This window comes from Gallus gallus, chromosome 22 (assembly GCF_016699485.2).
Source record: "Gallus gallus isolate bGalGal1 chromosome 22, bGalGal1.mat.broiler.GRCg7b, whole genome shotgun sequence".
NCBI lineage: Eukaryota > Metazoa > Chordata > Aves > Galliformes > Phasianidae > Gallus > Gallus gallus.
The window spans coordinates 4599232-4616872 of NC_052553.1; the positions used below are offsets into that span (position 1 = coordinate 4599232).

The 17641-nt window shown below is 60.0% G+C and overlaps 3 protein-coding genes across 5 annotated transcripts; 1 reads left to right on the top strand and 2 right to left on the bottom strand.

The window, feature by feature from the left end:
- The first annotated feature begins 461 nt into the window (after positions 1-461).
- On the top strand, positions 462-4966 carry TGOLN2 (trans-golgi network protein 2). Its single transcript, XM_015272951.4, has 4 exons — positions 462-615; positions 946-2039; positions 2765-2848; positions 3029-4966. The coding sequence occupies exons 1-4, from the start codon at positions 513-515 to the stop codon at positions 3032-3034; spliced, it is 1287 nt and encodes a 428-aa protein (XP_015128437.2). The 5' UTR covers positions 462-512; the 3' UTR covers positions 3035-4966.
- Positions 4967-6280: 1314 nt separating this feature from the next.
- On the bottom strand, positions 6281-10070 carry CASP14 (caspase 14, apoptosis-related cysteine peptidase). Of its 3 annotated transcripts, NR_171277.2 has the most exons (5): positions 9729-10070; positions 9366-9538; positions 9092-9149; positions 7880-8009; positions 6281-7017 (listed from the first exon to the last, which is right to left on the bottom strand). NR_171277.2 is itself a non-coding variant. In NM_001397259.1 (4 exons), the coding sequence occupies exons 1-4, from the start codon at positions 9928-9930 to the stop codon at positions 6792-6794; spliced, it is 687 nt and encodes a 228-aa protein (NP_001384188.1). In that variant the 5' UTR covers positions 9931-10070; the 3' UTR covers positions 6281-6791. The 3 variants fall into 3 exon arrangements, 2 of the variants coding, with proteins under 2 accessions (NP_001384188.1, NP_001376248.2); NM_001397259.1 differs by lacking the exon at positions 9092-9149 and having other exon boundaries at positions 6281-6973; NM_001389319.2 differs by lacking the exon at positions 9092-9149.
- A 562-nt stretch (positions 10071-10632) lies between these two features.
- Positions 10633-17546, bottom strand: RETSAT (retinol saturase). Its single transcript, XM_424187.8, has 11 exons — positions 17353-17546; positions 16780-16962; positions 16036-16277; positions 15208-15409; positions 13949-14146; positions 13752-13871; positions 13121-13259; positions 12918-13027; positions 12443-12609; positions 12021-12180; positions 10633-11706 (listed from the first exon to the last, which is right to left on the bottom strand). The coding sequence occupies exons 1-11, from the start codon at positions 17525-17527 to the stop codon at positions 11561-11563; spliced, it is 1842 nt and encodes a 613-aa protein (XP_424187.4). The 5' UTR covers positions 17528-17546; the 3' UTR covers positions 10633-11560.
- Positions 17547-17641: the final 95 nt, after the last annotated feature.

Below are 17641 nucleotides of genomic sequence, written 5' to 3' on the forward strand. Positions count from 1 at the left end.
CGTGGGCAGAGGCTGCAGCTCATACATTTTAATTAGCGTCGTTAAGTTCACCCATTTGCTAATGATCCCCTATCCCGCCCAGCTCAGCGGACCTCGGGGCGCAGCGCCGGTGCCACGGGATGGGACGGGGAGGGGGTCCGCTGCCGCCGGGAAACCCCGCCCTGCTCCGAAGGGGTCGTCCCCAAGAAGCGACGTCTCACGAGGAGAAGGGCACCGCGAGGCCCCACACCGCCGGCTCTCACCCCAAAGCGCCCGGTGTGACCCCAAACCCCCCGCTCGGACCCCAAAGCGCAGCCACGCAGCTCTGCGCATGCGCGCGGCCCTCCCACGAGGCACCGCCGTCTGCTTTGCATAGCCACGCCCACTCGGAACAAGCTCCGCCCTCTTCCTCCACAGTCCCCGCCTCCCGTCGGCGCGCGGCCCTCGTGCACCATCTCCTGCCGGAAGTGACGTTTCTGAGCGGAGCCGGATGCGGAAGCAGGCCGTAGCCGGGTGAGAGGAGTGGGGTCGGAATGGCGCTGCGGCTGCTCTCGCTCCTCCTGCTGCTGCTACTGCTGCTGCTTGGCATTGCTGCCGAGGCCTCAAACGGGAATGATGTTGGGACCGGGGGCGCAGGTAGCCCGGGGTGCCCCGGGGCTGCTGGGGGGGACCCGGGAGCGGCTGGGGGTCCGACTGCCGTGGGTTTTCCACAGGCGCTGAATCTGCGGGGGTTCTGGGCGCCTCCTGAGTGCGGTGGGAGACTGTGCGGGGGTTGGGGCCGTTCCCTGGGGGGCGCCTTGCCGCCGGCTTTCCCCGTTTTGGGCTTTCCCCTTCCGGGAGAGCGTCGGGCCGTTTGTGGTGGAGGTGGGCTGTGGTGGCCGGGAGCCGTTTCGCGCAGCCACGCGTGCTTCTGGCACTGGCTGCGGGCGCGGGTGGTAACCGCGGTCTCGGTGTGTTTGCCGACAGGTGGGGGGCAGGAACCAGAGCGCTCAGAGTCCAACCCTTCAGTAAAAGACGAAGAATCCAACAAGGCACAAAATGAAGGTAACAGAGGGACAGCAAATGAGGAGAGAGGTGCAGGTGATGGAGGGCAAAACAAAGACCAGAGTAAGCAGGGGAAGAACCCGTCCGGAGAGACAGGGCAACAATCTGGCAAAGAGGAAGAAAAAAACACTGAGGGCCAAGACACCAACCAGAACAATGGTGGGCAGTCTGGCAGCAACACTGCTAGCCAGCCCAGCACCCAGAACAGTGACAGCCAAAGCAACACCCAGGGTGGTGATGATCACGGGCAAAACACCCACAACAGCAACCATCAGGACAGTAAGACCAACAGCCAAGACAGCCAGCAGCCGGGCAGTCAGACCGAGCAAAATGGCAACACTGATGGCAAAAATGGCCAGGAAGATGACAACACCGATGGCCAAAATGGCCAGAAAGACAACAGTGGCGGTGCCAACAGCCAGACCAACCAGCAAAGCAACAGCAACCCACAAGATAACAACACCAACAAGCAGACCAACCAGCAAGACAGCAGCAAGCCGGAAGGTGAGAACACTGACAAGCAGACCACCCAGCAAGGCAGCAGCAACTCACAAGATAACAACACCAACAAGCAGACCAACCAGCAAGGCAGCGGCGGCCAGGATGGTGAGAAGACTGACAAGCAGACCACCCAGCAAGGAAACGGTAAACCACAAGATAACAACACCAACAAGCAGACCGACCAGCAAGGCAGCAGCAACCAGCAAGGTGACAACACCAACACGCAGGAAGGCAATCAGGGCAGCCATGCAGACTCATTGGGAAATAATGGCCAGTCCTCACAGTCAGTTTCATCTGTTCATGAGACCGAAGGCTCTCCAGATGGGGAGGAGCTCCCCGAGGAAGAGGGTGGGGTGAGAAATGGTAACGGTGCTGCCTCACTTAATAAGGAGAGAGAGAAGAGTGTTCCCATTTCTCCAGGGGAGAAGTCGGAGAACAGCCACTTCTTTGCCTATCTGGTGACCACGGCTATTATTGTCGCCGCTCTGTATGTTGCCTATCACAACAAACGAAAGGTGAGTGGCTCTGCTCCTTGCCCAAGTTCCCCCCTGTGGTTTAAGAGCTTCCTTTCCAGTCGTTGGGCAGTGCTGCAGGTGGGGACATGCTCGATTGAAGATCTTTCCCCCTTGCTGCTCTCACTTTTGCCTTTTGCTTCCTGCTGAAGCCTCCTGCTTGCTGCGTGGGTTTGGTTAATGTTTAATTTGAGGCCTTGGTCTCAACAGCTTTGAGATGAGCGAGTGTTGTAACCAGGAAAGCATTTGGATCTCTGTGGAAATGGGATGGCCTCGGCTCCGGTGGTTATTTTCAGCAGTGAGAAATGGAGCTGAGGGAGGAGAAAAGGAAAAGATCTGTGCAGCTGCTCTGTGTTTCTCACGGACAATGAGTTTTCTGTAGCAGGTTGCGAAAGACTTGTCTTTAAATAGCACTGCATGGGGGCATACAGCCCAAGTGACGTCACGCTCATCTTTTCTGCTGTTTTTCTCCCTCCTGCAAAACTGCTTTTGAGGTAGGAGAGGGAACAACTTCTTACTGTTTTCTGCATGTTGGGAAAGTCATTATTTCCTGTGTTCAATCTTTGCTGCTTTTAAACGGTGACATTTGTTTGCTTCGAGTGCTTTTAGAAGGAGGCAAGTGAAGCTTCTCATTGGCCCAATAAAAAGTGCCTCTGTTAGGAGTCAGAAAAACTGCATGTGGTTGTCCGTGCCCTGCTCACCTTGTCCCTGCCTCTCTCTCTCCAAAGATCATCGCTTTTGCCCTGGAAGGGAAACGATCAAAAAGCGGTCGGCGGCCCAAATCTGGCGATTATCAGCGCCTGGATCAAAAGGTAGGGGGGGTGGGTGGGGGTGGGGGTGGGGGGGGGGTCGAAGAAGTCCATCCGTCTTCCCCTTGAAGCTTTTTTTCTTCTCTTGTCTTTGAATTCCCATGCATCTGTAGTTATTTTCTGTGATGGGAAGCTACAGTGAGCTTTCGCGTCGTTTTAGCTTTTCTTTTTTTCCCTTTCCAGATCTAGATGGCTCCTCAGGTGTTCAGTGGAAGAAAGCTGCTTGGCAACGATGAGACCGGAATGGTGGGACACCACCGACTGCCCTGCTGTAGCACTGAATGAATCGTAGCTTTGCTGTCGTCTTCAAATCTCAGAGAGCAGGAGGAAGGGGAAATGCTTTTACTTTTGCACCTGCACCTTGATAACGTTCGACTTCTCACTTCCTTAAAATGTGTTTCTCCTTTCCCAGCAGCCTGAAAATGAATTGGTTTCCTCTCGGGTGTCTGGTTTGTAGACCGTGGCCCAAGAGAAGCCAGCTCTGGCACTTGACAGAACTTTTGTGTCCAAATGAAATGGGATTTGCCATCTACTGTACTGACGTCTCCTCTTGAAAAAGTCTGCCTGCGAAATGAGCCATCTGATTCTCTCCTTTCAGAGTCATAGAGCTGCCTTTGTAACCAGCACTGTCCTGCTGGAAGCACAGAAGTTCTCTTTCTCTGTCCATTGTATTTGGATGCTAAAGTTTGGAGCGTGGTTGCACTAGCTTGGAAATGATCTGCCAAGGACTCTGTTTTGATCTGTTTCTTTTCTTCCTCTCTGCAATGAAGGCAATGTTAGCTTCACATCTCGATTCTCACCTTAATGCACACCTTTGGGAGCACTGGAGCTGCCCTCAGCCCTCTGGTTGTAGCTTAGACTTCCTTACCTGCCCTGTGGCAGTTGTGCTCCGCGTGGCTCTGTTCCCTCGTGGTCCTCACAGCTGAGATGCTTGCACTAATGAGGACAATTACTTTGATGCTGTGAAAGCGAGCCACTCCAGCTTGTGAAGTTCCGTGCCGTACAGCTGCAGTGATGGAGCAAACTTCACCTCAAAAGAGGACTCTCTTCCCTGTTGGTAAAATGTCATCGTGATGATGCAGAGCGGGTGGTAGTCCCGAAGCGTTTGGGATGAATGAAACTTGCAGTCACTCAAACCTCTTCTTCAGTACTGAGGCTCCTCAGCAGGAAAGGTGCAGCTCCTGCACCGAGGTGTTTCCCAGGCAGCTGCCCTGGGAGCAGAAGGGCGGCCTCTCTCTGCTCTTCTGCTGCTCTGCCCCCCTCCCCTGGCTTTGGGAGGTTTAATGTGTTTGAATGTACACCTCACCAGCAGCTTATTGCTGTATCCTCAGCGTCACTGTGGGGCACTTAAATGAGGGCCTGGGACGTACTAGCACTGGTTGTATTGAAGGCTGAAAAACGTGTTGATTCCTGAGCTGTAGCTGTTACGCTGGTCTTATTTTTGTAGTTCTGCTCCAAAGATATTTACTCAAGACAGGGCACTTCCAAAGGATGTGTGTAAAGTGCCTGCCTGGCTTCTTAGTTTGGTTTTTTTTTTACCTATGTGGGCAGAAAATGATGGCTGTGACACACGGAGCGCTCTTCACAGGGGTACACATCTCCCTCCCACCCCCCAGAGCTGCACAGAGGAGTCCTGTTCCCCTGTGAGGACAGAGGGGGCCGCCTATCCCCAGCCCTGCATGAGGGGTGACCCTTCCCATGGCTGCAGGGTGACGAGGGCAGGGAAGTTCCCTTGTCTGGCCATGAAGGCTACAGCTATATTCTGTTTTTCCAGCACAAAGGGAGAGAGGGAGAAAGCTCCTCCAACCTCTGGGAACGCCTCCCCGTGTTTCTTTTCCCCTTTTTAATGCTGTTAGGATTTAGGCAGTGCGTTTCGAACCGGTCGAGGGAGGAGCGTGAAGCTTTTTCCTTTTGGCCACGGCACGTTTCTGAATGGATGGATGGCATCTGTGTGTCCGTGGTTGTTCTGCAGGTGGAGCTGCTCCTGGGCCCGCCGCAGGGTTTGTTTCCTGCTGCAGTGCAATGCAACTTGCTTTGAAGGACCAGAATTTTTATATTTCTTTGTACTTTTTTTTTTTTCCCCCCTCTGTGTGGTAAAGTCAATAAATGATTTAAAAAATACAGAGCTTTGAGCCCCGTTCTGTGTGCGTGTTAAAATCTTTGAGCCCCCTAAGCCTTCCCCAGGCTCTTTGATCATTGCTTTTGCTCTAGGCTTTGTGCAGAGCCTCCGTTTGTGGATGCAAGCTCAGCCCTCACATGACAAAACACCCCGCAGCCGGAACAGAACAAGACAGCCTTTGGCTTGGAGACTGAAAAGTTCCCTGAGTGCTTTGCCTTTCCCCCAGCTGGCCCTTGGTCAGCAGCGGGCTGAGCCAGCAGGAGAGGATCTGCATTCCCTCCTTCACCCACAGGGAGGCTCCTGGAGCAGCACCCAGCGCTGGGTGGCACTGGGATGGACTGGGAGAGGAGTGCAGGGCAGAGTGGTGCTGGCAGGTGAGGGCACAGCGGGGTGTGGTGATTCCTGCAGGGCACGGAAGAAACTTTCCCCCACTTTCTCTCTGGAAGGAGAAAGTTTGCCCTCGTGCCTCCAGCTTGGCAGAGGACAAGCTGGGAGAAAAGGGGGGCGCTATTTGTGGGTTCTTAATTCCTCCCCCTTGGGAGTCACTGAGAGCCTGGGGGAGGCAGAGCTGTAAAGCAGGAGATTGAAAATGAAAACCGTTCGACTGTGCGTTGGGTTGGAGTGCTCTTTGGAGCCTTCCTCCAAGGGGTGGAAGCATTACTGTGCGCATCTTTGGGGTCATCTCCCAGAGAAGCAAGAATTGGACTCCTCCAACAGCCCTATGCTCAGCTTCACCCCGACCTGGCAGCGCTGTAGGGGTCTCCGAACTGTTTTCTTCCTATGGGCAGAGCACGTGCAGAGGGAGGGAGCAGCTCAGGAGGCCCCCCGACAAAGAGGCAGCGATGGGGGCACCCCGGAGCGTGGGGCTGTCAGGGCAGTGGTGCCACCTGTGTGCTGAGGATCCAAAGTCCTGCCGACCGACCCCAGAGTTATCTACAGGGCTGGGTAGGGCTCTGCCTATCGGAGCTGGGTTGCTCAGGGTTGAGAAATACCGACACGAGCAGAGTTTGTCGGAGAGGCCCTCGGGGTGGAGGTGACGCAGATTTAATGGCTGAGCACGGGGTGAGCCGTGCGGGCGCTGCGGGGAGGCTTCGCTCTGCTCGTTTGTGGTGCCGGAGACGAGAGGAGGACCAGGACTTGAGCAGAAGCACGGCGCCCAAGGGGTGTCCCGGCCCCCCCGGCCCAATGGGACCACACTCCCCTTCCCCACACGAGGAGGTTCACAAAGATGCAGCTCTCGGTTGTGAGCTGAGATCTGCCTTGGTGAGCGCCCCCGGAGCCGTGCCCTGACTCCCGGGCTGAGCCAACCCGCCAGGTTCGACCATCAGTCTCTGTTTATTTCTTATGCATCGAGCAGAGAAACAATTGTGGGCACAGAGAGCTCGGGCTTGCCCCCATCTTTACAGCGGCGCAGTGTTTTCCTTGCGGGCAGGGCAGCAGGCAGGCAAACATCAGCCTTCCCTCCCTCGGAAACAAAGCCCCTTTTCGGGGCCTTTGCAGGGTCACTCTGATAACAGAACCCACGGAGCGGTGTTCACAGCACTGCGGCTCTTTCATGAAGGAGATGGAGGGGCTGAGAGGCTGTGCGGGCGCTGCCATCAGGGGCTGCCATGGAGCAGCAGGGTGACATCCATCCCAATCCGTCGTGACGGGGAATGATGCGCCCTAGAATTTCCTCGTACCCCGGGCAGCTCCAGCACAGCCCAGCGCACCTTTCTGCGGGGCTTTCCGTTGTGTTTCTCCATTTCCCCCTAAGAGGCCGTGGGTTTCTGCCGCTCCTCCTCCTCCTCCTCCATCCCTCCCTGCGTGTCCGTGCTGGGAAGGGGTTCACTCTGAGCGGAGAAGGGGAAGATGTCCCGCGGCAGGTTGGTGACGAAGCAGGGCATCTGCTTGCAGCCCTCGTAGGTGCCGCGGGCCTGGCAGCCCAGGGCTACAGCTGCATTGAGGCGGGTGGCCATACGGCTCAGGGCCAGACAGCGCTCCTCCCCGGCCAGCATCGCCAGCAGGGCCTGCAGGAACATGGATCCCGCGGGGTTCAGGAAGGCCCCATAGCCTGCGGGGTGCAAAGGGAGGGATGGTGTGATGGTTGGTGGGAGGGAGGGCCTCACGCTGCCCACCGCTGGGAAAAAGAAGGGCTGGAAATGGAGCGTTTGGGTGTCACAGCGGCAGACAGACAGGAACTGAGAGCGTCCGGAGGTGGGCAGTGGGGGTGGGATGGGGACGGGGGGCAAAGTGGGAGGTCTGCTCAGCACAGAGGGGAGGACTCATGGCCCTACAGCCCCACATGGCCCTACAGCCCCACATGGCCCTACAGCTCCTTCATGGCCCTACAGCCCCACATGGCCCTACAGCCCCACATGGCCCTACAGCTCCTTCATGGCCCTACAGCCCCACATGGTCCTACAGCCCCACATGGCCCTACAGCTCCTTCATGGCCCTACAGCCCCACATGGCCCTACAGATCCTTCATGATCCTACAGCCCCACATGGCCCTACAGCCCCACATGGCCCTACAGATCCTTCATGACCCTACAGCCCCACATGGCCCTACAGATCCTTCATGACCCTACAGCCCCACATGGCCCTACAGCCCCACATGGCCCTACAGATCCTTCATGACCCTACAGCCCCACATGGCCCTACAGCTCCACATGGCCCTACAGCCCCACATGGCCCTACAGCCCCACATGGCCCTACATATCCTTCATGATCCTACAGCCCCACATGGCCCTACAGATCCTTCATGACCCTACAGCCCCACATGGCCCTACAGCCCCACATGGCCTTACAGCTCCTTCATGGCCCTACAGCCCCACATGGCCCTACAGCCCCACATGGCCCTACAGCCACCCCCAGGACTGTGGAAGTGCAGGTGCTGACCCTGCTCCCTGCTGACCCTTTGGGGGTTTCCTCACCAGGGCTGCAGGCGAACATCACGGCGGTGTTGGGGGGGATGTGCAGGTACTCTGAGAAGCTGGCTGGCTCCGGCTGCCCGCTGTCAGTCTCCACAAACACCCCCTGGTCCAGCGCAGCCCCCCGACATGCCTGCAGGCAGAACACAGCCGTTGGCTTCCTTGTGCTCTGCTCCTGAACGAGGGAGATCCAGGGGGGCCTTTGGGGCTGCTGTGCACCCCCGTCCTCCGAAGAACCGTGGGGATGTGGCACTGAGGGACAGAGGTGGGCTGTGCTGGGGTTGAACTTGGGGATGTTGGAGGTCTTTTCCAACCTTAATGGTTCTGTGATTTTCCCTCCCCTCAGGAGAGGGGCAACCTCTCTTCCCCTCATGTTCCCTCAGGCTCCAGGATTACACCTGGAGACACCAAAGCCCACCTGGGGGAGATTCCCCTTGGAGCACAGCAGTCACCGACCCTATGCAATGGTTGGAGATTTCTCCCAGGGATGGGATTTTGGGAAATCACGAGAAGGACCAGCGTGGCTGGGTCCACCCGCACCCCAAGGACACACACACGTCCCTCCAAGGCCTGCTCTGCATCGCTGCCTGCACAGCTCCTGCAGGGATCCTCACATGGCCCCTGGGGTGCCAGGAGGGAGCTGCAGCCCTAAGGGGACAGCCCTAAGGGGGACAGCCCTAAGGGGGAACAGCCCTAAGGGGGAACAGCCCTAAGGGGGAACAGCCATAGGGGGGGACAGCCATAGGGGGGGACAGCCATAGGGGGGGACAGCCATAGGGGGGGACAGCCCCAAGGGGGGACACCCCTAAAGGGGGACAGCCCTAAGGGGGGGACAGCCCTCCCGGCATCCCACCAGCCGCCCACCCTGGTCTCCAGTTCTGGCTGCTGGAGGTGGCCCACGTTGCTGCCAGGCATGCTGGCTGAGCCCCCTTCCCAGCAGGAAATGAGCGCCACCAGCGATCCGATCCGTGCTTGCTCTCATGCGAGGATTTCCGTGTATTTGCATGTTTGTGGAGCTGAGGCTGCCTGCTGGGATTCGTCCAGGCTGCAGGTTGCTGCACTGTCTATTTGCTCTCATCTAATCCTCTCTAATCTGCAGTGTGCTCCGGGGCTCACTTCCTGCCAGGGTGTTTCCAAACAGCCCCCCCCCCCCCCCCCCGCGCCGCTCCTTGCCCAAATATCAACGTCATGGAATCGGAGGGCGACTTTTAGCACCTCATCGACACCTCGGTGGCATCTGGGAGGGAGGCTGAGGCCAGCAGGGTCACCTTTCCTGGGAAGGAGAAACTCGGTGAAAGTTGAGGCGTGCGCGGGGTGCACGTGGGAAGCGCTGCCAGCCGGGGAGGGGCGACCCCAGTATCAGCAAAAGCATCAGAGATAGAGCACAGCGGTGAGTGGCACCCGGGTAGCAAAGTCTGCAGTTGCAACAGCTGCTGCGCCTGCGGAGTCGGCGAGAAGGGATGGAGTTATGGCCCAGCAGCGCCGTTACCTGAATGAAGAAGACTTTGGGTCTCTCCGCGAGCGCCGGGCAGTTCTGTGCCGACACGATGTGGAAGATGCGGGTGAGCCGCAGCGGTCTGCAGTCGCAGCCCAACACGGCCCCCTCCTCCCCGTGGCTGGAGATGACGCTCACGAAGTAATCCCCGTGCTCACGGCTGCACTCTGCGGGGCACAGCCATCCCTCAGCTCCCAGGCTGTGAGCTGAGCGCTCCGGGAGGGTGCTGGGCGCCCCGTCTCTGAGCCCCTGATGTGAGATGTAGGGACCACGAGGGTGTCCCAGGCTGCCTTTGGGTGGCAACGTAGGGCACTTTGGAGGCGGGAGCTGGGAGCAGGAGGGGGTGTGGGGGCTCACCTTGCTGGTAGAGGTCCTCCATCTCCTTGGCCGTCCTGTTGTGCAACAGCTTCACCCTGTAGCTGAGCTGCGCCAGCACACGAGAGAGCTTCTCAGCTTCCCTCCTGGCTCCCCTTCGGGGCCTGAGCCCCACGTCGCCATCACTGCTGCAGAAATCGGTGTTGACGATGATGAGAGCCCGGCTTTGCCGCGGCTGGGACATGTTGGGACGATCCCTCAGAGGGCTCAGTGGCCTTTAAACCCCGGAGAAGGGGCAGCGAGCCCAGGGTGCTCCTTTGGGACACGTCTGCTGCTGATGCAGCGCCTGCATGGCAAGGCAGGGCAGTGCCCCGTCAGCTGCCATGGAGCCAGATGTCACCCGGTGTGAATCACAGGGGGAGGAGATCCGGGCTCACTCCTGGGCACTCAGCTCGGGGCAGAAAAGCGGAGGGCTGGGGAGGGCAGAGCCCGCACCTCGCCGCAGGGGATGGGGGCAGAAGGCTGCAGGAGATGCCTGCGAGGCGCAGAGTGTGGGAGCAGCTGGGAAAGCCCTCCCTGCCTCTCCCCCCACGGCTGCGGCGCTCTGCTTCCCCCACATCCCGGCTGCTCCCACTCCTGTTGCGGGCAGGTGGGAAAACCACTCCTTCGTGGGCTCCCAGCAGGACTTTAACACGGGCTGAAGTCCACGGAGCGCAGCCGGTACTGCAGCGCTCGCTGCCTGGCACGGGGCACCCACTGACGGCACACACGCAGCGCTTCCAGCCCAAGAGCCGCCCGTGCCACTGCAGGACAGCCACAAGGATGGCTCCAAACTGCATCTCCTCTCTCCTCTCCTCCCCAAACTCCGCCTTCCCCCACGCTGCTGTCCCCCAACCCCAGGAGCCGGGCTCAGCACCCCGCCGCTCCCCCACCACAAGGCACGCTGTTCCCATCACAAGGCTGTTTTATTTCTCGCCTTCTCGCCCTTCCCAGCACCAGGGCAGTGCTGAAGGCTTTGGCTGCGCTCCAGAACATTTCCCAGCTGACAGAAACACACACATCATCTGCTCAGGGCAGAACCGACAGCCCCACAGCACGGTGGGGCCGCATTCGTGGTGAGATCCCATCTGGAAGCACCGCTGTTGCCCCCGAGCAGCTTTACATCACCTTAAGTCAATCCACCCTGAGAGCAACCCATCCTGGTACACGACAGCACTTCGCCTGCTGCCCCGCTGAGCTCAGCCTGGAGCCGGGCTCTTTGGCACGGGCACGCAGCCCAGAGCCTCTCCTTCCCCACACTGCACTGGGGTTGATGTGCGTTGTGCATCCAGCACTGTGCAGGGCTGACAGTAAATGGGGCTGATGGAAAACCGGTCCGTCGCTCCGCGGATGGCTCTGTGCGCACAGGGAGGGGCTCATTGCTCAGCCTCCACCGCCCCGGGGACACCGGCTCCATGTGGAGCTTTCCCAGCCTCATTCAGCCCAAAGCTGCTGCCTGTAAGGGGAGAAGCAGCGGTGTGGGGCGTGCTGCCCTCTGCCAGGCGGTGCCCACAGAGCTGGATGCTCCTCCGGCGGCCCAAGCGTCTCTGACAGTGGAAGGCATCCAGCAGTGCTAGGTGGTGCTGCGGTTGTATAGGATCACAATCTTCTCTTCCTTGTGCTGGAAAAAGGGTTTTTCCCTTCAAACAGGCAGTGGGGAGGAGGTAGCAGCGTGCGTGGTGGTGCGGGAAGATAAGCTGCGCTGGGATGGGACCCAGCTGGGAGCGGGAACGGCTTCACGGCCGCGTTGATCCCGCAGAGCCATCAGGGAAGGATGCTAGCTATGCAAGCAAGCCATCGGGGAGGGGAGGGGGTCCCGGAGGTGGGACCCGGCCTCAGTTCTTCTTCTTGCCGTTGGAGCCCTGCACACGCTTCCGCAGCTGCATGGCATCCAGGTAGATGTTGCGCTTGAGGATGGCACTGGTGCAGAGGAAGGCTCCCTGAAGCGCTCCGGCGAAGCCACACACGGCCACATCCTGCCCTGTGAGACAGAGGGGACAGTGCCACCCCCGGCTCTGCGTCCCGGCCCTTCTCCAACCCCAGCACGGAGAGGGCTCCGTCCTGCCCAGCTCAGCACAGCAGTGCCAGGCAGGGAGGCTGCACCCCGAGGCTGGGGGACGCGCGATGCCTTCCCGCTGCCATTGGGGTTGAGCGGCAGGGATGCGCTTCGATGCGGTTCAAGCACCACCCCATAGCACGGCAGCAGCTCCTCCCCGCGTTTCACGGCAGGATCGAAAGCTTTGCCCTCCCGCTCTGCTTCCCCGGCACCACCCCACGGAACGGAGGACGCCGTACCCGTCAGGTAGAGGTTGGGGACAGCAGTCTGCGGCCGTGCGGTGGCGATGGCTTCAATCTGCGTGCGCGCCATGTCGTGGTCCATGCCGTAGAACTCCCCGCGGGGGCTGGCGATGTAGTGCTGGTTGGTCAGCGGTGTCCCCCCCGAGACATACTCGACCTGTGGGGGATAAACGGACACGGAGGTCCCAACGGAGCAGGACACAGTGTGGGGTGCCCTGTGCTCTGGAACGCTGTTCTGACGGGGTATGGTATGGAATGAGCCTCCCTGCAGACTTCTGGGTGGTGGTTGAGGCCACGTTTGGTGTGATGGGGTGGTGCCCCTCTGCCCAGCCAAACCTCCCCCCTGCAGCCCCGGTGTGTGCCGGGCAGACAGAGCCAGGACGTGACCCCGAGCAGCCACAAACCCCGTCTCCCCTCACCTTGTCCTCGATGTGGGGGTACAGTTTGAAGATGGTCTGCATGATGGCGTCCACAAAGGTCTTCTTTACGTCCTCGTAAGCGTCTCCCCGCTTATGGACTGGCTTGTCCTTCCACTCCTCGAACCACTCGTACTTGGCCATGGTGATGATGGACAACGTGCTTTTACCTGCAGGGGGATAAGGTCGGGGCATCCATCCCTCTGCCCACCCGGCGCCACAAACCCCAAATCCCCATTCTCGCACCAACATATGGGCAGCTGTGGTCCCAAGCCCTTGGTGCAGGCATCCAGGGGAGCCTCCCCTCCCTTCCTTGTAGCTGCAGCAAACTTCCCACAAGCTCAGCAGCTTGGATGCCCTCGGCCCGCTCTCCAAATGAAGCCAGCTCGCACCCCCCGTTTGCAAAGACCCACGGTGCCATGTGGCAGCACTGGGGGGTGGCCAAGGAACCCGGTGAGGTTTGGCAGCGCTGCATCACCTGGGTACCGCGTGTCCCACGTGGGGTCTTTGGCAGACGGGCTGGTGACGAACAGCAGGGGGATGTTGGCGGCCGCCTCGTCGCGGGAGCTGTTGTAGTAGCGCCGCATTCTGCAGAGAGGCACAGAGATTTGGGGTGGGGTTGGGGCTCTGAGTCACCACCCAGCAACGTCTCTCCTCAGTGCTCAGTGAAGCGGGATGTACATTTGGTCCAGGTTGTCGTCTGCGTAGATGTAGTAGTTGGTGGCTTCCAGCCCCAGCTCCTGGCTTGAGCCTCTGAGCCCCACGAATACGGAGAAGCCGCCTTCGCCATGAGTTGCCATGCGCAGCCGGGACTGAATCTCTGCGGAACGAAGGAGGGGAGTGCAAAGCGAGGGTGGACGGGGAGCTGTGCTCGGCCCCACATCGCTGCCATCGGTGTGGATCTAGCTGGGAGGACCCCATGTGCACCCGTGGGGTGGGAGGACCACCAGGAGCCATAAAGTGGCGGTGCTGTGCCTCCCTGTGTAGGGAGGTTTTGCTGATCGGACTGTTCCCATTTCGGGAGTTTTAGGGTGAGCCCAGCGTGGGGTTGGGGCGTATTTAACCGCTTTATTGGACTGTTCCCATTTCAGGAGTTTTAGGGTGAGCCCAGTGTGGGGTTGGGGCATATTTAACCGCTTTCTGTGATTCCCGTGCTCCTGTTCTGAACGCTTGTAGTCCCCAGCAGGATGCATTGGGCTTTGCTGCTGTCTGGGAAGGAATTACCACAACGCTCACTGATGGGGCGTTGGGGTTGAGAAGGGATCAGTGCCCTAATCCCAATTAAACCCGGCGCTGCACCAGGGGGTTTTACCAGGCAAAGCGCGCGCCTCAGGCGGCAGCAGCCGCTCGTAGGTGTTGAATATCCCCGCATCCGAGACGATGATGGGAGCGAAGATGTTCACCACATCCTGGCCCTTCTTGACGCTCACACCTGGAAGGGAGGGGGGCTGAGGGTGACGGCAGCACAGAGGGGATGGGGGGGAGCCGTGCCCCACGTGAGTCGCATACCACAGGCTCTGCCCCGGGAGTCCAGCAGGATGCTCTGCACCGGCGCCCGGCCCAGCACGTTGCCGCCGGCCTTCTGGATGATGGGGATGGTGCGGAAGACGATCTCCCCCGAACCGCCCTTGGGGTACCAGGCACCCCACAGGTAGTGCTGCACCAGGATGCTGTGCAGGGAGAAGCTGGCCTTGGAGGGCAGCACACCTGGAAGGGGAGCACAGCATGGTCTTACCGGGTTTACAGCGTAACCCAAAGGGGTTAGGATTGAGGGAAGATTTGGCCGGAGAAAAGCACGCGGGAAACAAGGAGCAGAGGTCCCTGCGAGGAGCTGGTGCTGCTGTGCCTGGGGCATCACCCCCGCAGATCTGGGTTTCACAACCCTTGGCTGCGCTCCAGCGTCCCGAGTCACTCAGATCTGGGACAGGAGGGAGGAAAATCAGGGCCAAAGGGCTGCAGGTCAGGGTAGGACAGCCACTCCTCCGCCTGCAGGAGTACTGAGGTCTGCAGGGAAGCTGAAGGATGCGGGAAAGGTCCCGGGATGGGGTGGGTGCAGAGGATGCTGCACGCAGTGTACTGCCCTCGGGGGGTCCATCGCAGGGGTGCGATGCAAAGGCAAAGGGGGGGTGTGGGGTGGGAGCTGGAATGGGTCTGGTGTGCAAAGTGAGGGCCTCTAAAAAGAAAGGAAGGGAAAGGGGGAAGAAGGAGGGGGAAGAGGGGGGGGAAGAGGGGGAGGGAAGGGGGGAAAGGGCAAAAGGGGGGAAAGGGCAAAAGGGGGGAAAAGGGCAAAAGGGGGGAAAAGGGCAAAAGGGGGGAAAAGGGCAAAAGGGGGGAAAAGGGCAAAAGGGGGGAAAAGGGCAAAAGGGGGGAAAAGGGCAAAAGGGGGGAAAAGGGCAAAGGGGGGAAAAGGGCAAAGGGGGGAAAAGGGCAAAGGGGGGAAAAGGGCAAAGGGGGGAAAAGGGCAAAGGGGGGAAAAGGGCAAAGGGGGGAAAAGGGCAAAGGGGGGAAAAGGGCAAAGGGGGGAAAAGGGCAAAGGGGGGAAAAGGGCAAAGGGGGGAAAAGGGCAAAGGGGGAAAAGGGCAAAAGGGGGAAAAGGGCAAAGGGGGGAAAAGGGTGAGAGAAGAGAAGGGAAGGGAAGAGAATAGGAAAAGGAAAGGGAAAAGAAGGGAAAGGGGAAAGAAGGGGCAGGGGAGGATAAGAAGACTTTCGTTTTTGCTCTCAAAGGGTCCAACTTTGCTCTGGTGTGCCCAAGCACCCTGGCACTATACCGTAGGTGGGGAAGATGTAGCTGAACAAGGCCCTGAGCTTGGCGTTGGTGGTGAGGCCGTCGACCACATCCTTCACGCTGCGTGAGGTCATCCGGCAGAAGGGGCTGAGCAGTGACAGCAGCCCCGAGCGGCTCAACAGCCGCACCAGCGGCAGTGGCAGCATCTTCAGCAGGCCCAGAGCCCAGAGCCCCGTGGTGACGCTCTGCAAGAGAGGAGAGCAATGTGCAGAGCCCACTGGGGGGACCTTTAGGGACTCCTGGGATCACCTTGAGAACCCTTGGGGACTTTTAAGGAACTCTTGAGCCATTTTGGGGACCCCTAGGCTACCTTAGGACCCCTCTGGGGACCTTTGGGTACCCCCCTGCTCTGGGGAGGCTGCAAGCAGCCGGGGGATGGACACAAAATGGGATTTCTCCCTTTATTTGCTGCTTAGCAAATGGCAGTGATGAGAATCTGCAGCACCGTGGGGAGGGGAGCACCTGACCCTACAAAACACCTCCAAAGCGAAGACCCATATCCGAGGGGTGGCTGAGCACAAATCCCACTTTAACCCACTGTGATAACCCAGGAGGTGCTGGAGCACTGTCCCACAGTCATCATCCCCTGTGCGCCATTCAGAGCACAGCTGAGTGCCTTAAGGGCACCCTCTGAGCAGGGTTAGGAGCTCCGGGTGCAACGCATCCTTGTGCAACACGGCTGCACAGCGCCACTGCCAAACAGCTGCCCCCGGGGCTGGCACAGGGCAGGAATTTCCCTCCCCCCTGGAAAGGAGCACGTGAGCCACGAGCAGAGCCAAGCGCCGCGAGCGCAGCCCCACCATCCCATTACCTTCACCAGCCGCTTGAACTCATCGATGGCGGCTTCCTCACCAGGGAACTGCTCCTTCAGCTTGTCGAAGTAACCCCTGGTCCCGGTGCAGAGGCGGACAGCTTTGTCACGGCCGGGCTCTCCCAGCACCACGGCGTCGAAGGTGGGAGGCATAGGGGCCCACTCCAGCTGCCCATCCGTCAGTTGGTCCACCAGGAAGCGCCACAGCGAGCCGTCGTGCAGCTGCCCCACATAGTGGATCCCTGCGGAGTAACGCTGTGTTATGCCACGTGTGTGTGAGATTTGGGGCTGCTGCTTCTCCCTACGCTGCAGCCCCCCCCTCTGCCCCTGAGCTCCCTGTATGGGGTGCAGAGTCTGTGCTCCGAGGGAACCCCACCTGCTCAGCACCACGTATTAGGAATGTGGGCACTCATTAATAGAACCCCACACTGCGCTGCTGTAGATAATTGTGTATGGGGTGAGAGGCACGCAGAGCTTGTTGGGGGCTCTGCCTGAACAGGGGATGCTGTGGGCTCCGGGCCCATTCCTATAGCACACCAGCAGGGCACGTCACAGTGCCAGCACTGCTATGGGCAGCACCGCCTCCACGTCCTCCAACAGACAGAGGATTTGGGGGCAAAGGCAGCTCTGCCATCCGCCTCCGCTGGGACCGCAGCGCGACCCTACGGGTGCCAACCGACCAGACAGATCCCCTCCTAAAAGCTTTGGGTCGCAGCCCTCTGTGCTCCCCGTGCCCACACGTACCGGTGTCGAACTCGAAGCCCTTCTCGCTGAACGCGTGGCAGCAGCCCCCCAGCCTGCCGTGCTGCTCCAGCACCAGCACCCGCCGGCCCACCTTGGCCAGCAGCACGGCCACCGCCAGCCCCCCAATGCCGCTGCCGATGACGATGGCGTCGAGCTTCTCCGGGACTTTTTCTGGGGAGAAAACTGCGGGATGGGGGGGAGAAAATGGGGGGGTCTTCAGTATGGGGTGGCACCCAAAATGTCGTCGGTGATGGGATGGCATGGGGATGGGGAGCACCGGGAGTGGGGGTCCCGGGGTTTGCTGGGGGAACGCAGGGATGGGGCACCACGGGAGGTATGGAGGGGAACTTCTTGGGGGCACCACGGGGGGATATATGGGGATGGGGGTTCTGGGGCATCCTTGGGAAGAATAGGGGCGGGGCACCCGGAGAACCCCGGGGAAGCACGGGGGTCCCGGGGCATCTCGAGGATGGGGGTCCCCCAGGGGTTCCTGGGGGGCAGTGGGGAGCGGCGGTACGGGGATGGGGGTACGGGGATGGGGGTACGGGGATGGGGGTACGGGGATGGCGGTACCTGCTTTCAGCACCGTCCGACGAACCGCCTTATCGGTGATCAGCGGGGCCGGCGGGCGCCGGGTATCGACAGCGAAGGGGTTGGGGCCGCGGGACTGAACCCAGCGATACACGGCGAGGACGACGAAGAGGAGGGGGAGAAGGAGGAGGAGGGCGAACATCCCGTACGGCTCCATGGCGCTGCTCCGCCGCTCTGAGCTGCCCCTGCCCGCAGCACTCCGGTTGGCCCCGCCACCGCCCCGCCCCTCGACCAATCCCCGCCCCCCTGCTCTAAGCCACGCCCCCTCGTC